Source organism: Panthera uncia, chromosome D2, assembly GCF_023721935.1.
Source record: "Panthera uncia isolate 11264 chromosome D2, Puncia_PCG_1.0, whole genome shotgun sequence".
Classification (NCBI taxonomy): Eukaryota; Metazoa; Chordata; class Mammalia; order Carnivora; family Felidae; genus Panthera; species Panthera uncia.
In genome coordinates this window covers 46,010,853-46,031,045 of record NC_064818.1, presented here as the reverse complement: position 1 = coordinate 46,031,045, position 20,193 = coordinate 46,010,853, and the positions used below count along the sequence as shown (strand labels likewise).

At 41.0% G+C, this 20,193-nt stretch overlaps 1 protein-coding gene across 4 annotated transcripts in view; it reads right to left on the bottom strand.

The window, feature by feature from the left end:
* WASHC2A (WASH complex subunit 2A) overlaps window positions 1-20,193 on the bottom strand; it is a 62,009-nt gene that overhangs the window by 37,020 nt on the left and 4,796 nt on the right. For 3 of the 4 annotated variants that reach the window (XM_049645372.1, XM_049645374.1, XM_049645375.1), the window contains exons 4-14: window positions 15,157-15,219; window positions 12,597-12,770; window positions 9,405-9,498; window positions 8,546-8,604; window positions 7,279-7,326; window positions 4,788-4,898; window positions 3,932-4,013; window positions 3,314-3,385; window positions 2,220-2,338; window positions 1,710-1,767; window positions 383-442 (exon numbers count right to left, since the gene is read on the bottom strand). In XM_049645372.1, the coding sequence (XP_049501329.1) occupies window positions 383-442; window positions 1,710-1,767; window positions 2,220-2,338; window positions 3,314-3,385; window positions 3,932-4,013; window positions 4,788-4,898; window positions 7,279-7,326; window positions 8,546-8,604; window positions 9,405-9,498; window positions 12,597-12,770; window positions 15,157-15,219 (940 nt within the window). The remainder of the gene's footprint in view (window positions 1-382; window positions 443-1,709; window positions 1,768-2,219; window positions 2,339-3,313; window positions 3,386-3,931; window positions 4,014-4,787; window positions 4,899-7,278; window positions 7,327-8,545; window positions 8,605-9,404; window positions 9,499-12,596; window positions 12,771-15,156; window positions 15,220-20,193) is intronic. The other variant, XM_049645373.1, reaches the window with a different exon arrangement.

Here is a 20,193-nt window from a genome sequence, read left to right as displayed (position 1 = left end):
CTGTGGGTGGAGGGACAGGGCAGCCATAGCTGTGAGCTGGTGTGTGTGGGTCCCCTGGCTTTACAGGAAAAAAAAAAAGGACCACCCACCGAGAACATTTAGCTTCCATTCATCCCCAAAATACATTAATAGGACCCAGGCATCCCCATCCTTTACTGCTACGGAACATCCCACGATGCAAATCACCTGGTCACTGAAACACAAGTCCAAGGCCACTGACTTCTAAGAGAATATGAGCTAACACTAGTAAATGAGCTCTTCCCATAGGCTATTTGTTGCCCTCCGAACCGCCTCCTCTCCAGCAAGCAGTTAGATGACAGTTTTAAAAATGACAAAACAGTACTTATTTGCTTTTTAAAAAAGAAACTCTAAATTAGGGTACCTAAAAATACAGAAACAGCTCCTGCTGGGATTTTCTTTCCGGGTTTGGAGGATGAAGACACTAAAAATGAGAAAGAAAAAAATAACCATTTCAGAAAAGATGACTTTTCTTGTTAAATGTACCTAAAATATATGCAACACAATACACAGCTAAGTGGAGACCTTTTAAAACTAATTTTTCCCAAAAGAGCCATTTTAAAACTCCTTAGCTTTAGCTTATTCTTCTACCAGCATTACTTTTTTATTGGCGTTAATATAATCTAAGCTGTGATTCCCTTGGACGATCACTCTGATCAAACAATAGCAGTGGGGTTAGTTGGGGAAGCCAAGGAAGGGGTAGAACACAACAGGGAAGGCAGAAGCAGAGCAAGCCGGGCTCCTTAACAGTTTCGCCTCTATCCATTCCAGTTGGAGAAGAAACAAGTAGAAAGAACAGCAAAAAACGTGAGACATCAACAAAAAATATGAAGACAGTAACAGTAAAGAGGGAAACTAGCATCCACTGATGCTGAGAAGTGGAGGGCAGGCAGCAGGACATCAAGCCAGCCAGTGTCACAGCAAGTCCAAAATCTGATGACTGATGGCCCAAGGAGACCGCTCACTTCACATAACTAAGTCCCAGTTCCTAAGAACTACCACATGCCTAATGGAATAAAATTTGTTAAGTTTTTTTTTTCCCTTTTCACGGGTGCTCCACAGAGGATTCTGACGCACACCAGACTATGGAATTAATGACCTCCAACTTATATACAGAATTTTAGAAGTGTTTCTTTGAATTAAAGATGATTAGAGATGCCTGGGTGGCTCAGTCGGTTAAGCATCCAGCTCTCAGTTTCGGCTCAGGTCATGACCTCGCAGTTTCGCGAGTTCAAGCCCCATGTTGGGCTCTGCACTGACAGTGCGGAGCCTGCTTGGGATTCTCTCTCTCTCCTTCTCTTTCTGCCCCTCCCCTGCTCACACTGTCTCTGTCTCTCTCAAAATAAATAAACATAAAAGACTACTGAATTAAACATGATTAAATTAAAATATCCTCAACACTGCTCAAGACTACTTTCCTTCTTTGACTTTTTATGAATTCTCCCCTAAGGAAGAGACAAAACCATGATGTTGGTTTATAAGTGGCACTTTTGGCTTTTCCAAGACATGAATTAGTCATTAGACATGAAAATTAGCTGCTTTTTACTAGACCAAGGCAAGCAGAACAGCTTCCTGCCTAACAAAGAAGCAAGGCCTGGGAACAACTTCAGGGGTTCCATCTTCTAATGAGAAGTAAACTGTCTTGGAAATCTGTTCCCGAACAAGAAGAGTCAGCCTAAATCCGAGCTCACCTGCATTAACAGAGCTTCGAGCTTCCTGATCCTGAGGGGCTTCCGTGAAGAGATCACTCTGGTTGTAATAAAGCATAGGACACAAAACTTCAAAAAAGCAGACGAAAATGTAGTTGCATTGTGGATTTCTAAAGAAAACTACCTCATAATGTTTAAAGATACATATTTACTGTCCTGAAAGAAATTCAATTCCAAAGTAAAGACTATGGCAAAATCAGACCCTTAAATGGTTTGGGCCTACCCAGGAACTAAAACACAGAAGAAGACAGCAAATAAGGTAAGAAACAACTCCTCGATCAAGTAAATTATTCATTATTAACACTCTCACATCTCTCTCCATCTCACACAGGACATCAGGGTACAGTATTTTCTCACTTTGTGATTCTTGGTTCAAAATCTCCCAAAATAAGAAAGTAGAAGCAACTTGCAATTAAGAAGCCATTTTTTTCATACCTAATTATAGACCCGTGATGCAACTATGGCGAGCTCCACTGATGACCACGGACTCACCTCCTCATCCTCATCATCAAAAAGTCCCTTCCCTCCACTGAACAGGCCACCTCGAGAGCCAAATGGAGAGAAATCTTCATCAGTCAGCTTGGGGGGTGCGAATAAGTTGTCCTCTTCGTCTAACAAGCAGAAAGGAATGTTTAGCAGGGACTGCTAAAGATGGGTTTGGAACGCAAATTCCCGAGGTCGACCTTTACAACATCGCCAAGCCTGGCCTGGAGTGTACCTAACCACATGTAACAAGAAGTACTTGAGTGCCAGCATTCTGAGGAATTTCAAACAAAAACTTATTAAGCAGTCCAATGAATCCCTTAAAAGGCTCTCTGGGTTCCCACCCTCAACTCCGTAAATGTCTGAAGCAAAATGAACTCCGTTAAGTGATCTCTTTTGTCTAGATCAGTTTCTCCGGAAGCAAGTACATGGTTCAATCACCTTCAGACCTATCTCACTGAGAATACGGGGGAAACAAGGGCAGACTGAACAAAGATCTGTAGACTGACAATCAAGCAGGAATGTAATGCATGTCACTGTTAAATATAAAAGGGTCCAATATATTCTTTATCGAAAACAAACACTAGAGATCCCTAGTTTCTATACTTCTGGAGAATTCTAGCTAATGATCGCTATAAAATAATTCAAATCCTTACAGCATTTTTACTCCACATTGAACTCTCCTCCGAGCATCCCAAAGCACACTTTTAAATGCTTTGGGAATGAAAATAGAGAGAGACTCCATTTGTGAATATTCAAAATGGTATTCTAGGGGCGCCTGGGTGGCGCAGTCGGTTAAGCGTCCGACTTCAGCCAGGTCACGATCTCGCGGTCCGTGAGTTCGAGCCCCGCGTCAGGCTCTGGGCTGATGGCTCGGAGCCTGGAGCCTGTTTCCGATTCTGTGTCTCCCTCTCTCTCTGCCCCTCCCCCGTTCATGCTCGGTCTCTCTCTGTCCCAAAAATAAATAAAAAATGTTGAAAAAAAAAATTAAAAAAAAAAAAAAAACAAAAACAAAAAAAACAAAATGGTATTCTACAAATTATGAAAGCGAATTCCTGAATCAAGAGCCTCCTAAAATAACACAATTGAGGGGAAAGGCCTACCATCTGAGGGAGTTCTCCTGTCCTTCTTCTCCTTCAGTGTCTTCCGAGGTTTTCCTTCTCCTATGGACAAAACTTGAAGAATATTTCAGTTCTAACCACACTCAGCCTACCCTTAGTATTTATATACTGATGTTTTACACTTCTGTCATGCTCATGGCCCCTAAGTTAAGAGCAAGACATTCAACTCTGTGTCTCAGCTCCCCCAGAGTCCATGTACTTCAGTCAGCACCTTACACGGCAGGGACTCAAGCTGAACGAATTATTCTGATGTCTTTCCATCCTGTTAAATCACTACTTTATATGGTACATTTATATTTAGTCAAGATATAGGAGTAAATATTAAGCAAAAGATTCTTAATGTGGGGCCTGTGATTCTCCTGGGTTATCTATTAGTCCCCTGAAACTGCAAATAAAATGTTATACAGATGCGTACATATGCATTTTTCTTGCAGGGGGCAGGGAGGGGTCCACAATGTTTAATTATCCAAGAGTCTGTAAACCAAAAAAAGGGCAAACCTTTCATGCCTTAGTAAAATTAAACAGAGAAATCTGCTCTCAGTGAAGCCCCACAGAGGGTCCTGCACTCGCCCACCAAGTTAACCCATCTCAAAGACGTACTTTGCTCTTCCACCTGGCTTGCAGCTTCCCCTTTGATTCGAGCTGCCAGCTCATCAGCAAATGACGTAGGTCGACTTTTTTTCTACACACAGAAAAGACCAAAGTATCACCTGTTTTTGGTAACACACAAACTAGCACAGTTTACTTGTAATAACTAACAAAAGTATGTAAACAAAAGCAAAGGGACTAAACGGATTAAAAATTTAACTAAATGAATTTAAACATAGAGCACCCTATATAGATCACTTGAGGAATAGGACTCTTTCCATAGACATGCTCCTTGTTCCTTTTTTTTTTTTTAATTTTTTTTTAGTGTTTATTTATTTTTGAGACAGAGAAAGACAGAGCATGAATGGGGGAGAGTCAGAAAGACAGGGACACAGAATCCGAAGCAGGCTCCAGGCTCTGAGCCATCGGCACAGAGCCCGACACAGGGCTCGAACTCATGGACTGTGAGATCATGACCTGAGCTGTAGTCAGATGCTTAACTGACTGAGCCACCCAGGCTCCCTCCCCCCCTTTTTTTTTTTTTCAATACTTCACTTTATTACTAGAAGAGAGACAGAAAACTACTGTGAGGAATAAGGGGGGGGGGGGAAGGTAAGGAGTATTAGGGTCTTAAAAGCCTGGAATCAAATAGATTTTTGAATGATCTACCTTATAAAATCGTAACAACTGGAAGAGAAAGTGGTACTCGTACAGCAACTAGTAATACTCAACCATGATTTTCAAAAGTGTAAATGGAATTACAAATATGCAAAAAGAGACAGTTATCAATAAAAATGACAATAAAAGTAATGAGTCCTCAGTGCCATTTCTAAAACCCTGCCAAGAGAGTGACTATGGTCTTTCTTACAGGTCTGGTATTTTCTTCAATGTCCTCAATATCTTCCTCCTCCTTCTCAGAGTCAGCGAAAATGTCACAACCATCATCGTCCTCTTCTTCATCACTCATTTGTGCAGTGTGCTAGGAGGACAAACCATGAGATTAGAACTAGCAGATAAATAAGGTCATCAAGCTGAAAAAGAGATACTGTCACTCAACCTGAAGGCAAAATGGTGACAGCTTGTCAAATAAGGATGATGATGGTAATGCAGCAAAAGTCAAAGTAACAAATGTACTAAAACAAGTAAAATACAAGATTTATTTACAGCGTAAATACTGTACACAGAATGACGAACACTGAATATGTAAAATGTCCACCACTAGAGAAATAATAACCTAAATAAACATAGTCTTATCTTGATAAGAACACTAATCATTAAAAGCAATAAGCTGTAACAACTGGAGAGGTGTCCACAGCATCAACTGTAAAAAGTGCTAGATGAGAATCCCAGCAAGATACCCTGCCCACCCAACCCCAACATGGACCTCCTCTCTACTGACACAGATACATTTAAAAGCAAAGAAAAGCACTTTTCTTCCATCACATCAATTACCTCTGAAGAGTGTGAGAAAATGAGCACTAGAGGGCTCAAAGTAAGCTTTACCTGTTAAGTTATAATTTTTATAAAAGCAGCCACTGGTATGCATAATTTGTACAACTAAAAAAACATTTTTAAAAAATTGTTAATGTTTAAATCAATAAACTGTGCCAGGCACTATGCTGAAAGTACTTTATTGACTACTTTAATCTTCAGAACCCTGAGGTTAGCTGTGGCACACAAAACCAGTCTATCTTTAACAATACAAATACATGGTTAGGCCAACACTTTTAATCACTATATTGTATTATTTAAAGGTCTGAATTTACAGGCATCTGGCTGGCTTAGTTGCTTACATGCAACTCTTCATCTCAGAGTTGGGAGTTCGAGCCCCCATTGTGTGTAGAGATTACTTCAAAATCAAATCTTTAAAAATTTTTTCAAAATAAGCAAATAAATGTCTGAATGTATCAACCATATTAGTATGTTTTATAGAAATAAATATTCTCTAAAGACTGATTATTAAATCACCTCTGTGAATGGAAAATACAACTACCAACCAAAAGGGACTAAATCCTTCATTTGGTAGTTGAAAACGTTTGTGAAAAAATATGCCCCAATTAGGAAACTGAAGTGCAAACTGGGACTATCTCAAAATACCACTGTACGTATATTATGTTAGCAAAAATCACAATCCCAGTGCTGATAAGATTATGGGAAAATCAGTATGCATGATAAGTAATGAGAATAGTATCAAGAGCCTTTACTACAATTCTACATTTTACTATAATTCTCATTCCTAAGGAAACAGTTCACATAAGCAAAGGATTTCTGCATTTGGAAATATATTCATGAATGCACTACTATCTCAAAAATAAAATCCTAGAAATAAACTATTTCCCATATAAATTTAGAGACTACAAAAGAGTCTGTAACTAAAAAGAGACTGTCGTCGTAACAGTACGCTTAAAAACACAGAGTTCACAAAGCAAATTATAAAGGTAGTTTAAAATTGTAAGAAAACACTTGTGATACATTAAAATTGCAGAAGATAAACTATGCATATTGTGAAAAAAATATGTCCTTAGAAGGGTATACAAAAATTAAGACAGCTATGGTACAACTGTAGAATTAGATATTCATCTTTTGAGTGTTCCTTAACCTTACTGCTATATTATCCCAAATTTTAAAATACAGGAAGAGGATTCAGGTGAAATAGTTCAGTTTGAGTAACTGGGCCTTCCTTTTTAGAGGCTCTGTTTCCCAATTTTTGTTTTTCACTTTTTTGTTTTCTAAGAAAAATGAAGATAAAGTATAAAGCAAAATTGAAAAAACAAAACAAAACCCAAGACGGTAGTTAACTTAAAAACATGAAATTCTTGGGGCACCTGGGTGGCTCAATCGGTTAAGCATCCAACTTCAGGTCAAGTCATGATCTCACAGTTCATGAGTTCAAGCCCCACATCAGGCTCTGTGCTGACAGCTCAGAACCTGGAGCCTGCTTTGGATTCTGTGTCTCCCTCTCTCTCTGCCCCCTCCCCTGCTCGCGGTTGCTCTCTCTGTGTCTCTCTCTCTCAAAAATAAACATTAAAAAAATAAAAAATAAAAAAACACATGAAATTCTTGAAAGAAAATTAGCTTACTAATCCTTGCTTTCTCATAAGTCATTCTAAAGTAATTTTTTTTATTTTTTTATTTTTTTTTTAGTTGCAATGTAATTAACATACAGTGTTAACATCAGTTCCAGGTGTACAATAAAGTAATTCAACAATTCTATACATTACTCAGTGCAATCCCCTTCACCTCTTTCACCCGTTCCCCAACCCAGCTCTCCTCCAAAGTAATTTTAGCATATATTTAGTATATATGCTATGCTTCGGTTAAAATTTAAAAGCAAAGTCACTTCAGTTCATGAGCCTTACCCGGTTTTGGTCATTGTCACTATGAGTGGCAAAATCTTCATCTGACTCCTTTAGGGGGAAAAAAAGCTGTGTTGTTAATACAGAATTTTGTCACAAGCACAGAAATGACCTCAGGCCTAAGTCTCCAGGGCACATCTATATTCGGTCTCTTTGTACTGATTACTGGTCCCCTGAAGTATCAGGGCGCAGATAAGGTGGACAGTAGGCAGTATCACCAAGAGTTGTTCCAGCTAACGTGGAACTTTTGTAGTTAATTTAAACATCTCTAACAATTTGCTCATACCTATGTGCGCTACCATTGCTAACCTCTGAATTTAAAGTCAGAGTGGCACATTTAATTAATTAAATTATCAAAAGTTGGTTTGTGTGATTTTACACTTTGGACTCTCCACTCTCTATATTCCACGTAGCAGAACTACTTCATCAGGCCCAGTAGGGGACTATCAGTGTTTCCTACCAGGAATTGGGTGAAGAGTTGCATCAATGGCTAAAGGCACAGGAATTCAGCTAATGACCGTCACTTACAGCCAGATTTTTTAGGAAACCCTTATGTCCCACTGTGAAGTGTTTTGCTTGCAGGGCCAGTGGCAGGAGGGCAGGGGAGGGGGAATGTAGAAATAAGAGAAAAGGAGAAGAAAGGAGCATGCATACAATATTGTCTCCTTTTAGGAATTAACACTCAAGAACTGCTCTTCAAACATCAGTAACAAATATTCCGTCTAAAGGAACAACCCCAGATACAACAGTGGTCAAGGTCCACAGATGCCAAGGTCCTAGAGCAGGAGTCAGATCATGCTCTGTGGCTATGAAGATGCTAGGACCAGCAGCAAAGTGAAAATGTAAGTGGATGCTTTAAGCATTCTTCTGGTCTAGGTTTTATAGTAAAAAAAAAAAAAAAAAAAAAGTTTAAAATATGGTCTTTTCCCCTACAACTACTCAAAGATAGAACCAGGCAGATTCTACCAAAATATCCAAGGTGCCCCCCTTCAAAATATATTGGCAGGAAGAGGCTTTGGTGGGGAGGAGGGAGGAGGGAGGAGAGAGAACAGTAAAAGGGATTAAAGCAGTTTTCCTTGCTTTTGTACACAAGACAAAAAGGAAACTCAGTCCCAAAAGGGGGGTGGGGGGAACACAGAATATGGTTTTACTATCGCTGTTAAAAAAATCTGTGCAAAGAGATTGCTAATTCACAAACATTTATTTAGCTTGCTAAACACACCCTAAGGTTCTTGCCCACCACGACCTGGAAACACCACGAAGCCCTTACCTCTTCTTCATTCTCTTCACTGTCTGCAATGCTGCCACGGTCGCTGCCTACTGACCCCTCTGGTTAGAAGAAAGATAAAGGGTTATCACCCATATTAATAATAAAACATCCTTAGTTCCTTCTTAAAATCATAAACCACCATACATCAGCATCACCAAGATTTTGAGAAAAGAACCTACACAGACTAACTGTAATTAAAAGTATCTTCACTATAGTGAGGGATAAAACATCTACAGAGTCTTAAAAGATCTCCCCACAAGATACTTATGAATTATAAAAAAAGTTAATGACCAAAGGAAAAAACTGGCCTGTATTCTTCAAAAATGTCAAAGCTGTAAAAAGCAAAGAAAGGCTGAGAAATTATATCAGACTAAAAGAAGACCAGAGATTTGACAACTATATGCAGTGAGTGATCCTGAACTGGAGCCTGGGCCAGAGGAAAAAAGAGCCTAGCCTATAAAGGACACAATTGGGACAGCTGGCAAAATTTGAAATACAACTGAGGATTAGCTAATAGTATTACATCCAGTAAAATTTCCTGACTTTGATAACACACTGTGGCTATATATGAGACTATTTTCAGTTTCAGAAAGTGTTTTCTATACAGAAATATTCTGGAGTACCAGGGCGTGATGTCCGCACGATCTCTCTCAAGTAGATTCAGAAAAAAATATTATGTATATATAGAAAGAGCAAACAAATGTGATGGAATGTTAACAACTGGTAAACCTGGGTAAAGGGTATAGAGGAGTTCTTTGTACTATTCTGACAACGTTCAGGTAAGTTTGAAATTGTTTTAAAATAAAAAGGTAAGATATAAATGTTAAAGGTAATAAAAATATTTGGTGCAAAAGAATACCTTCACTAGACAGCTCTCCGAGACCTACATCTTCCTGCTCCATGAATAGCTTTGACCCAATTAAATAAGGTAAAGGACGATCAATGTACAGATCCTGTAAACAATGAAAGGTAATAGCCATTAAATTTTCAGGCTGAAAACTAAGTTTTCCATTTGACATCTTGTTCCATGTGACTACCCCAAACAAGTGACATAATGAGAGCGGAGAATAAGAAACACAGCAGGATTCAAAGTACAGAAAACAAAACAAAACAAAACCAAAAACAAAAAAACAAAACCAAAAAACTCACTGATTTTTTCAACGTTTTTTATTTATTTTTGGGACAGAGAGAGACAGAGCATGAACGGGGGAGGGGCAGAGAGAGAGGGAGACACAGAATCGAAAACAGGCTCCAGGCTCCGAGCCATCAGCCCAGAGCCTGATGTGGGGCTCGAACTCACGGACCGCGAGATCGTGACCTGGCTGAAGTCGGACGCTTAACCGACTGCGCCACCCAGGCGCCCCGCACTGATTTTTTAAAAAGTCAAATCTTAGGTAAAAACAGCAAAGTAAAGCTAAATCACACAGAATCTCCCTTCTCAAGTGCCTAGTTACATTAAAAATGGCAGAGGCGGGGCGCCTGGGTGGCGCAGTCGGTTAAGCATCCGACTTCAGCCAGGTCACGATCTCGCGGTCCGTGAGTTCAAGCCCCGCGTCAGGCTCTGGGCTGATGGCTCGGAGCCTGGAGCCTGTTTCCGACTCTGTGTCTCCCTCTCTCTCTGCCCCTCCCCCATTCATGCTCTGTCTCTCTCTGTCCCAAAAATAAAAAAATAAAAAATAAAAAAAATTTAAAAAAAAAAGGCAGAGGCACACAAAAAGTTTACCAGTAGTAACCAAATAAGGGTTACAACTTCATAGTAACATGTTCAAAAGGAGGACGAAGGAAAGAAACTGAAAGTTCTGGCCAGCTTTGATACATCCCAGCTCTGCCTTCCTCCCCTAAAAAGCGGCGCTCGTGAGCAAAAATCAACCAATCAACTAACCACTCTTGAGAATCATCAATATTAGTCCTAAATTTGGAAAGAAGCACACTGAGGAAATAACCCAACTGCTTTTACAGGACTGTGAGGGGCAGGTGGGTATGTCCAGGTTTGGGGGTGGGAGCAGGTGTGGACCAGCAGCGGGACTCCTTTACATCGCATCAGAGCAAAGAGAAGGCTGGAACAGAGCACAGAAAGCATGGGCTAGATGAGGAGAAATAGAATAGCAACTATGCAAGTACCTCTGGTCAACACAATGAACTAAAGGCACACATCAAAAAGACTGAGAACCTGTCTGGGAGAAAAAATCACCCAAAGAAGAGAATAATAATATCCCCCAGCAGCACCCACTGCATAACTTAGAAAAGTGAAGTTGGTAAAATTAAGACCAGATTATAAAACAACAGAATGAAATGAAAGAGACAGGGTAGAACGGAGTACCTGTTGGACAGCCTTCCATTCCAGTCCTCAACTTAAGTCCCACCCAAGATGCTTACATTAAAATTTAAGTTCAAGAAAGCACTCCAGGGGTGCCTGGGTGGCTCAGTCAGTTAGGCTTCCGACTTGGGCTCAGGTCATGATCTCACAATTCGTGAGTTCAAGCCTGCATCTGGCTCTGTGCTGACAGCTCGGAGGCTGGAGCCTGCTTCAGATTCTGTGTCTCCCTCTCTCTCTGCCCCTCCCCTAACTCGATCTCTGTCTCTCTCCCTCTGTCTCTCTCTCAAAAATAAATAAACATAAAAAAAAAAAGTAAGAAAGCAAGCAAGCAAGAAAGCACTCTACCCCAGGACAACCTCCCCTCTCCACAGGAAAGGCTGACTTATCCTTTGTAAGGTAGGACATTTGGCCATCATCTCTCTTCCCTACTGAAAAGACCCTGGGGGTGCAGGAGAAAACAATTCTGAAGTTTAACACAAGAGAGAATTTGGGAAGGTTAATGTAAAAGTTAAAGATGCGGGGCGCCTGGGTGGCTCAGTTGGTTAAGTGGCCGACTTCAGCTCAGGTCATGATCTCGCGGTCCATGAGTTCGAGCCCCGTGTCGGGCTCTGTGCTGACCACTCAGAGCCTGGAGCCTATTTCAGATTCTGTGTCTCCCTCTCTCTGACCCTCCCCTGCTCATGCTCTGTCTCTCTCTGTCTCAAAAAAATAAATAAACGTTAAAAAAAAAAAAATTAAAAAAAAAAAAGTTAAAGATGCAACAGCAACCAATTCAGTGCAAACAAAAGAGAGTGCTACTGGGCGAACCACTTACTCAGGAGGCATTCCCAAGTCCTCCAGTAGAAGAGAAAGGGGTGTACAAGCTGGAACTAGCAAGCGTGGCCCAGGCAATACATCACCCAGGGTCCACTGCTGACTGCCAAATCCCTACAGGAAAAGGCAAGCCAGCAAGTATACCAGTGCAAGAGGAACAGCCCCAACACGGTACAACACCGCAGGCTCAAACTGGAAGAGAAATGTGAGGCGAAACGAACGACAGAAGATCTTGGCTCTGGGGCATGTTCCAACCCATAAAGCACTTGTGTGTCACAAGGACTCTCTCTCAAAATCAATACAGCAACCTTCTATGTTTACCTCTGCCTGGCTGTGCTGCCCCAAAGTCTCCTCTGCAGATCTGAGATAAAGTAACAGGAAAGCAGTAACTATATTCACGGCTAACAGTCTATTCGTGGACGCTCACAGCGGCTTTATTCATCCTAGCCAAAACCCGCAAACAACCCAAATGTCTTTCAGCACTTGTGCCGTCTCCCCAGCACAAGCTACAGAAGTTCACGTTCCCAACAATCTCCTCATACTTCCAAACCCAATTCGGGTCTCATCTGTACCCTCATTTCCCCAGCTAGAAGCAGTTCTCTCCCAGAGCACTTATGACGGTGACTCATGTAGATGTCTCCTCTCTCCCACCAACTGGTCATGCTATAATAGGCATTTGGAGAGTAGGAGCCATGCCCTGCACCTCTGTACTCCCCTGCCCTGGCATGCTGCCTTGTACCTGCTGGGTGCTCCATCAACGATCCGGTAAAGCAAGTGTTTCTAACGGAGTCAATGTGAGACTGCTAAGTACCATACTTACTTCCTAAAAGTCAAGCCCATGTCTTACTAATTCTGTACCCAAGTAAAGTGCCCCAAACACAACAAGTGTAATAACAAGTAACATGAACTGAACGTCCTTACCTTTGGTTCAAGGATCAGTTCCACCCGTTCATTAGCATCATCTTCTTCTGAGTCTGAGTTTCCTGCTTTTATATCTAGTTGTTCAAATGCGCTGTCCAATACTTGTAAACCATAGTTCACAGCCTCCTGAACCTTAGGAATCAGATCTACTTCTTTCTGTTCCCGGGTCTTCTCCTACAAAAAAATACTGTTCAGTACAGATCTCCAAACTATTGATACCGCCCTAATAAAACAAAAAGAAATCAATTACAAATGTTAACAAGTCAGACTCTGCTGAATGCCTTGACAGACTTTGGAGTAAGTTTTAAATCCCCAGTTTGTCACTTTCTGGACATGGATCACACTACCGAAGGTCCCAGAACTCCCTGTTCACCATCTATAGCAACAAAAGCACTACTACACTATGTATGACAGTTCGGTTAGGTAACCTATGTAAACATCCCCTGTGAATGGGATGTCACAAGCCCTCCAGTGGCACCCGACTCCCCTACCACTGGAGGAACAAAGGGCCCAGACTTTCAGGTTCACCATGACTGGATCCCACTAACCTTGGTTAATGGGCCTTGGGACAATTTCAGAAGTTAAAACTGAGAAGAAAGGGACTCCAGCCAGAGATGTCATCTTTCAATTAGTGAAAATAAAAAAACAAAAAACTAGTAGTTATGGCTATTTATAAATGTGTTTCAGACCAACAGAGGGTCAGTATCATTTCCAACTTATCCTGTACACCATCCGAGAACAATGCCCCCACCAAAAGTCTGTACATATCACCAACCTGCTGAAAACACTCCACAGGCCTCCGTTTCCTACAACAGCAGCTGTCAGTGACAGTCCCCTCACACACTCAACTGTGTCATCAGTTGTGAGAAATATTGAAAAAAGAATTTAGTGTCATTTCCCCTCTTCACAAATATTCTAGAAATTGATACATAATTACAGAAGGAATCAAACCATACAGTGCTGTTGTAAGGGACAAAGGGAAAACTCTATGAGTTTTTTATACTTTTACCTCAAGTATGGAAATCCTTCTAATCCAGCTTTTTTGTTCTGGCTGCATCTTTTTTCCACTGTAGTATGCTTGGTTCTAGTTAAATAGCTAATTCTGCACTAAGTGTGTGAAAACAGGTTTGTGAAATAATTACATAGGGGCTTTTTAAAAATAGTTCACTAAATACTCATCACTTCAAACTGAACCCTGACTTGGTGTAACCAAGTAACCACAAACCACTGCATTTACATGGTCAGCAAATCTTTTGAGTTAATCATTAAAAACAAAGTAACTTTTTTTTTTTTTTTAACCTGGGAATAGGCAGAACTGTAGCTGGTTTCTAATATCCTATCCTAACAGCTTCACATACATAATAGCTATTGATGAAGTACCAACTTTTTCAAGTGATTTATATTTTCTCTTAGAGCTGAGTCAAGGCTACTCCGATTATGAACTTACATTCCAGTGCTTTTCTAAGGGGGAGGAAAAGAATACAACTTCTGCCAGAAGGCTAGAAAGTCCAGAAGGTCTTATCTATGCTTTGGCCCATGATGTGACAACACCCAGGAAGAGTGTTTATGTATCCAAAACATGCGAAGGCCACAGAGATAAAAAGATAGAAACTGCTGCCCCTAGACTCCTTAGCCTGGTTTATGAACCCACCACTCACTTCCTTTTCCTTCCTCCTGCTGACCACCAATATCTTCCACTATCATTGTCTGTAAAATACCAGGCACATCCCCCAACTCTGAACTTAGTGCATGGCATTCTCTCTCTTTTTTAAGGCCATTTCGGCCTTAAAATCTGGCCTTTCCTTCTTCACCGAGCTAACACCTTATCCTTGTAGGTTCTCCTTGCTTATACCACTGAGCTCTTCTCATCTGATCTTCCAGAACAGTTAGCAGCTCCAACATGTTATGTCCTACTGCTCCAACTAAGACCATAACTTCTTGAGGGTCAAGTATGTGTTCAAGTTACCAGCTCCCTGCAATCTTTCTGGAGTCAGTAAATGTTCACTGCACATTCTGTGCTCTCTGGGCTAACACATCCTGCAGCAAGCTGTGCACTAAACCAGCATTCACCTCAGTCATTTACAACTGGCAGGAGTCAATGGTGTCATAAGACAATAGGGAAGCATGGTCTTCAAAGAACTCACAACGTACAGCCCAGTCTGTGGTCTATTGTTGTAGAACCCTCAAGGTCTATTGTGTAGAACCTCCACATTTGGGGGTGGAGCAGGGAGAGGCAGGGAGAAGGAGGAGAAAGAGCAAAAAGAAGGGAAAGAGACAAGAGACCAAGGGAGCCAGCCAAACATAAAACATTATCTGGCCTTTTACAGAAAATCTCCTGCACTCTGCTCTGATGCCAGACTTCAAAAACTTTACATATTTCTTAATACACTACATTTCAGAAACAAACCACAGTTCCATTCCTGGGGTGTCAGGAGCAGCCCTTCCCATTTGCCCCAGGAACCATCCTTCTGCCCACAATCCCCCACCGGCCACATTACAAATTTCCACCACTTTCTTCCCTAAGTCAAGAACTCAACAAAGAGGGATCTAATGAAAGTACCTGTTCTGCTTTTTCTGTCTCAGCCTTGAGTATCGGCTCCTCCACTTCTTCATCGTATACACGCTAAATAGGGAAGCAAATTCATTTTTAAATGGTCAAAATATCATTTGGAACGAATCGTAATATAAGAATTCAACACACAATAAAGGCAGACACAGAAGAAAGGATTACTCAACAAATGACTGAGGCTATTGGTCAAGGACAAACAAGCAAAGAACAGTAGTTAATTCACCAAAAATTAAATTTAAAGACATACAATGACTGGAAAACATGAAAAAAGCTCCATCTCATGTTGACCAAAGAGTCACAAAAACAATGAAGACTCCAGTTTTCATACCTTTTGGCTTCACCTAACACTTAACGCTGACAGGGCAATGACACACATACTTCAATGAGAGGCTACGGAAAATGTCAACTGGTAGAACTTACCTACTAGGTAACAAGAACTTTAACATTCTGAGCAATGGAAATGGTAAAAGTTATTCCATCCTGTTGCTTCAAATGGTTGATAAGCTCTTATTATCCCACTTATATGAAAGCAGACAGGCCGAGCCCACCAAGGATTTGCCAGAAGGCCAGGCATTCCGCCCATACAGCATGGGCAGGCAGGCATCTCTTTTCCAAAACAGAGCTATGGCAGGGCACCTGGCTGGCTCAAAACAGAGCTAGGGCTCCAGTACCTCCTTGTGATTTCCTTTACTTTTTAACTGTTAAAAAGAAGACATGGGGACGTGTTCTAAGAAGACTTATTAGAAATCTGCAGTATTTAAGATTGTGATCCCGGCACACAGCAGATAAGCATAATAAAATACAGACGCAAGAAACTGATCTGCATTTACACATAAGGCTAATTTTACATTCATAAAAACACAAACATAGATACACATACGTTCACACATGTAAGTAAGTGAGGAAAAGAACTGTACAATAAAGCTTACCTATATGGGGGAAAAAAAACAAGGTAACACTCCTATCCCATACTTCACATATAAGCACTCATATACATCCATGCAGATCTACACTCTCCACGTAAGAATAAAAACACAGAGGTACAAAGGGGCCCTCACCTAAAGTATTTAGAGCTAAGATAAAAAATGAGGAGTTGGTGCCTTTGAAGCAAACGGAAAATTCTTAAAGTCTGCTAATGCAGAGATGCCTGGGTGGCTCAGTCGGTTAAGCGTCCAACTTCAGCCCAGATCATGATCTCACAATTCGTGAGTTCCAGCCCCACGTTGGGCTTTCTGTCGTCGGCACTGAGACCGCTTCGGATCCTCTGTCTCCCTCTCTCTCAAAAATAAATAATAAAAACATTAAAAAAAAATAGAACTCATTTAAAAAAGTCTGTTAATGCAGGCTGGTGCATATTATTAGCATTTATGGTTATTATCTGTTCTTTTCTAGACATGTGAAAAATTTCATTAAAAAATTTATATTAAAAAATCTCTATCAAAAGACTTAAAATGCTTAATAATTATCATTAAGAAAAATGCAGTCTGCAAATATGTACGTATAGGAAAGATTAAAGTTAAAAAAAGAAGACTAGGGGTGCCTGGGTGGCTCAGTCAGTTGAGAATCCAACTTTGGCTCAGGTCATGATCTCACCACTCTGTGTGTTCAAGCACCGCATGGGGCTTTCTGCTGACAGCTGAGCCTGGAACCTGTTTCGGATCCTGTGTATGTGTGTCTCTCTCTGCCCTCCCCTGCTCACGCGCTCTCTCTCTCTCTCTCTCTCAAAAATAAACATTAAAAAAAAAAAAAAAAAAAAAGACTAGAGGGGCGCCTGGGTGGCTCAGTCAGTTAAGCATCCAACTTCCGCTCAGGCCATGATCTTGCAGTTTGTGGGTTCAAGCCCTGTGTAGGGCTCTGTGCTAACAGCTCAGAACCTGGAGCCTGCTTCAGATTCTGTCTCCCCCTCTCTCTGCCCCTCCCATGCTCATGCTCTGTCTCTCTCTGTGTCTTAATAATAAATAAACGTTACAAAATTTGAAAAAAAAAGAACACTAGAAAAATATGTCAAAGTGTTTAATGGTTGCTTAATTTGGAGAGGTGGAATTATGGTTGACTTTTTGTGGTTTTAATTTCTTACACTTTGATATTTTTTATCTATGCCAATCTCTCCTACAAGTGTTATTACTTTTATAACAAGAAAGAAAAAACTTTGGGGCGCCTGGGTGGCTCAGTTGGCTGAGCATCCAACTCTTGATTTCAGCTCCAGTCATGATCTTGCAGTTCATGGGATCCAGCCCTGTATCAAGAGCCTGCTTGGGATTCTCATTCACTCTCTCTCCCTCTCTCTCTCTCCCTCTCCCCAAACCGTTCTCTCTCTCAAAATAAATACATCAACTTTTTTTTAATGTTTATTTTTGAGAGACAGAGACACACACACACACATAGCGTGAGCAGGGAGGGACAGAGAGAGGGAGAGGGAAACAGAATTTTAAGCAGTCTCCAGGATCCAAGCTATCAGCACAGAGCCAAATATGGTGCTCGAACCCACAAACTGCAAGATCTTGACCTGAGCCGAAGTTGGATGCTTAACCGGCTGAGCCACCCAGGCGTCCAATAAATAAACTTGGAAAAAAAAGAAAAAACTTACAGGCCAATGTCTGCGTGGGAAATGGACTTAGAATTTATATGCCAGTATGTTGGCAGGCACCTCTCCACCATCTGAAATTTCAGATGCTGCTTCTTTTTCCATACTTTAAAAAAGAACTATAAAGAGCAGAAATTTGGAGGGGTTAATTTTCAAAGACAGGGACAAAAAAGTAAATAGGTCTTAAAATTGAGATTTTCAGACATGGCACCTACCAAAGTCACTTCAGGTTTTAAATAGCGAGACCATTTAAACTAAAAGGTTGAGCTTCACGCTCATGACTGAATAGCTCCAAAGTCCTACTTTTTTTCCTCCTGCTCTCATTAAAAACTACCTCATGAAACATCAGTAGCCTGTGGCTGGAGGCCACACATGACCTCTACGAAACCAACCAGCAAACACACGAGACCCATGGGATCTTCCAAGAGTGATAAGAACTATGGATCTCAAGTACTCAGCACACAGCAGACAATCCACACTAACTTCCTTCACTGTGACCAGGCTAATCTCACAGCTTCATGTGTTTTTTGATCATTTTTAAATCAGGTAGCCATTCCCAGAATTGTTAAACATCTCAAATATTTTCCCTTAAAGGATCTTTTCTTCATTTGGGGAGATGGGGAAGAGATGAGGTGGTGAACTGGAGAAAAGGGACCAGGGGCTGACGATTTCTTAACAAATTATACACAGCCCTAGTCCTTTTCATTTATGTGTTCTCCCGTTCATTCATTCAAATATTCACTAGGTTTCTACAAATCAGAAGTGTGCTGGCCCCATGGAGTGTCTGGGTGGCTCAGTGGGTTAAATGTCCGACTTCAGCTCAGGTCACGATCTCACGGTTCATGGGTTTAAGCCCCACTTTAGACTCTGTGCTGACAACTTAGAACCTAGAGCCTGCTTCCGATTTTGTGTCTCCCTTTCTCTCTGCCTGTCTCCCATTCGTGCTCGGTCTCTCTCAAAAAAAAAAAAAAAAAAAAACATTAAAAAATAAAAATTACAACAAAAAAAGAAGAAGTGTGCTGGCCCCAAGGAATACAACATTCACAAAAAAATGTGGGGCTTGATTTAGTAGGATAGTTTGACACATCAGAGCACATCAATAAGTGTAAAATTATAATCATGAGAAGCGCTATACTAAAGAAGTCACATCTGAAGTGCCTGGCTGTCTCAGTCGGTAGAACATGAGACTCTTTACCTTTGGGTCATGAGTTCAAGCCCCACAGTGGGTGTAAAGATAACTAAAAATATAAACCTTAAAAAAAAAAAAAAAAAAAGTTGTTCTAGGTCACTCAATGTTTTAGAACAAAATTCCTAAATTAACAGCTTAATGAATCCCTTCTGATAACACACTGAAGCACTGGCCACTGTTAATTAGTAGTTTTCCTCCTTCAGAATTCCCTCTTGAGCCTTTACTAAAGGAACTCATTTCTGTTGCCCTAGAAAGCCCTGATTGCTCTTTAGTTTCACTACCTCTGTAATGCATTTTTCAACCTAGTACCTGCTTTTGAGGTTAATTCCTAAAAGCCAGAAAGCTACCTTTGAATACCTTTCCAATAAACTATCATGAAACCAAATGGCAACATCATTCAAACCAGAATTTTTTTTTTTTTTTTAACATTTATTTATTCTTGAGACAGAGAGAGACAGAGCATGAATGGGGGAGGGTCAGAGAGAGGGGGAGACACAGAATCGGAAGCAGGCTCCAGGCTCTGAGCTGTCAGCACAGAGCCCGACGCGGGGCTCGAACCCACAGACCGTGAGATCATGACCTGAGCCGAAGTCGGCCGCTTAACCGACTGAGCCACCCAGGCGCCCAAACCAGAATTGTAATACATGAGTACCAATGTCAGGGTTTGAAGAAAATACATAAAAAGCCAAATCACTGCCAAATGTATTAACAGCATGCAGATTTTTTCAGAGTTTGATTAACCGTTAGCTGTACTTTTTTTTTTTTTTTTAATTTTAACGTTTATTTATTTTTGAGACAGAGAGAGACAGAGCATGAACAGGGGAGGGGCAGAGAGAGAGGGAGACACAGAATCTGAAACAGGCTCCAGGCTCTCAGCTGTCAGCACAGAGCCTGACGCGGGGCTTGAACTCACAGACCGTGAGATCATGACCTGAGCCGAAGTCGGATGCTTAACCGACCGAGCCACCCAGGCGCCCCAGCTGTACTCTTAACATCATCATGTTCTGCCACGAATGAGAAGAACATGTAACACATTGCACTACAGGAGGTGTGAGAAGCAGTTAAACTTAGCAGTGGCAACAGGTACATTGAGAGGGGAATTCTGGCTGCAGAATGGAAGGGGAAGAAGGTTAAGGACTAGGGAAATGTAAAGATGGGTGGCAAAAAGGGAATCCAAAAAGTGAACAGAAATAAAGAACTACTACAAAAAAAAAAAAAAATTTCAGGAGAACAAAAACCCACAAAAAAAACTCTG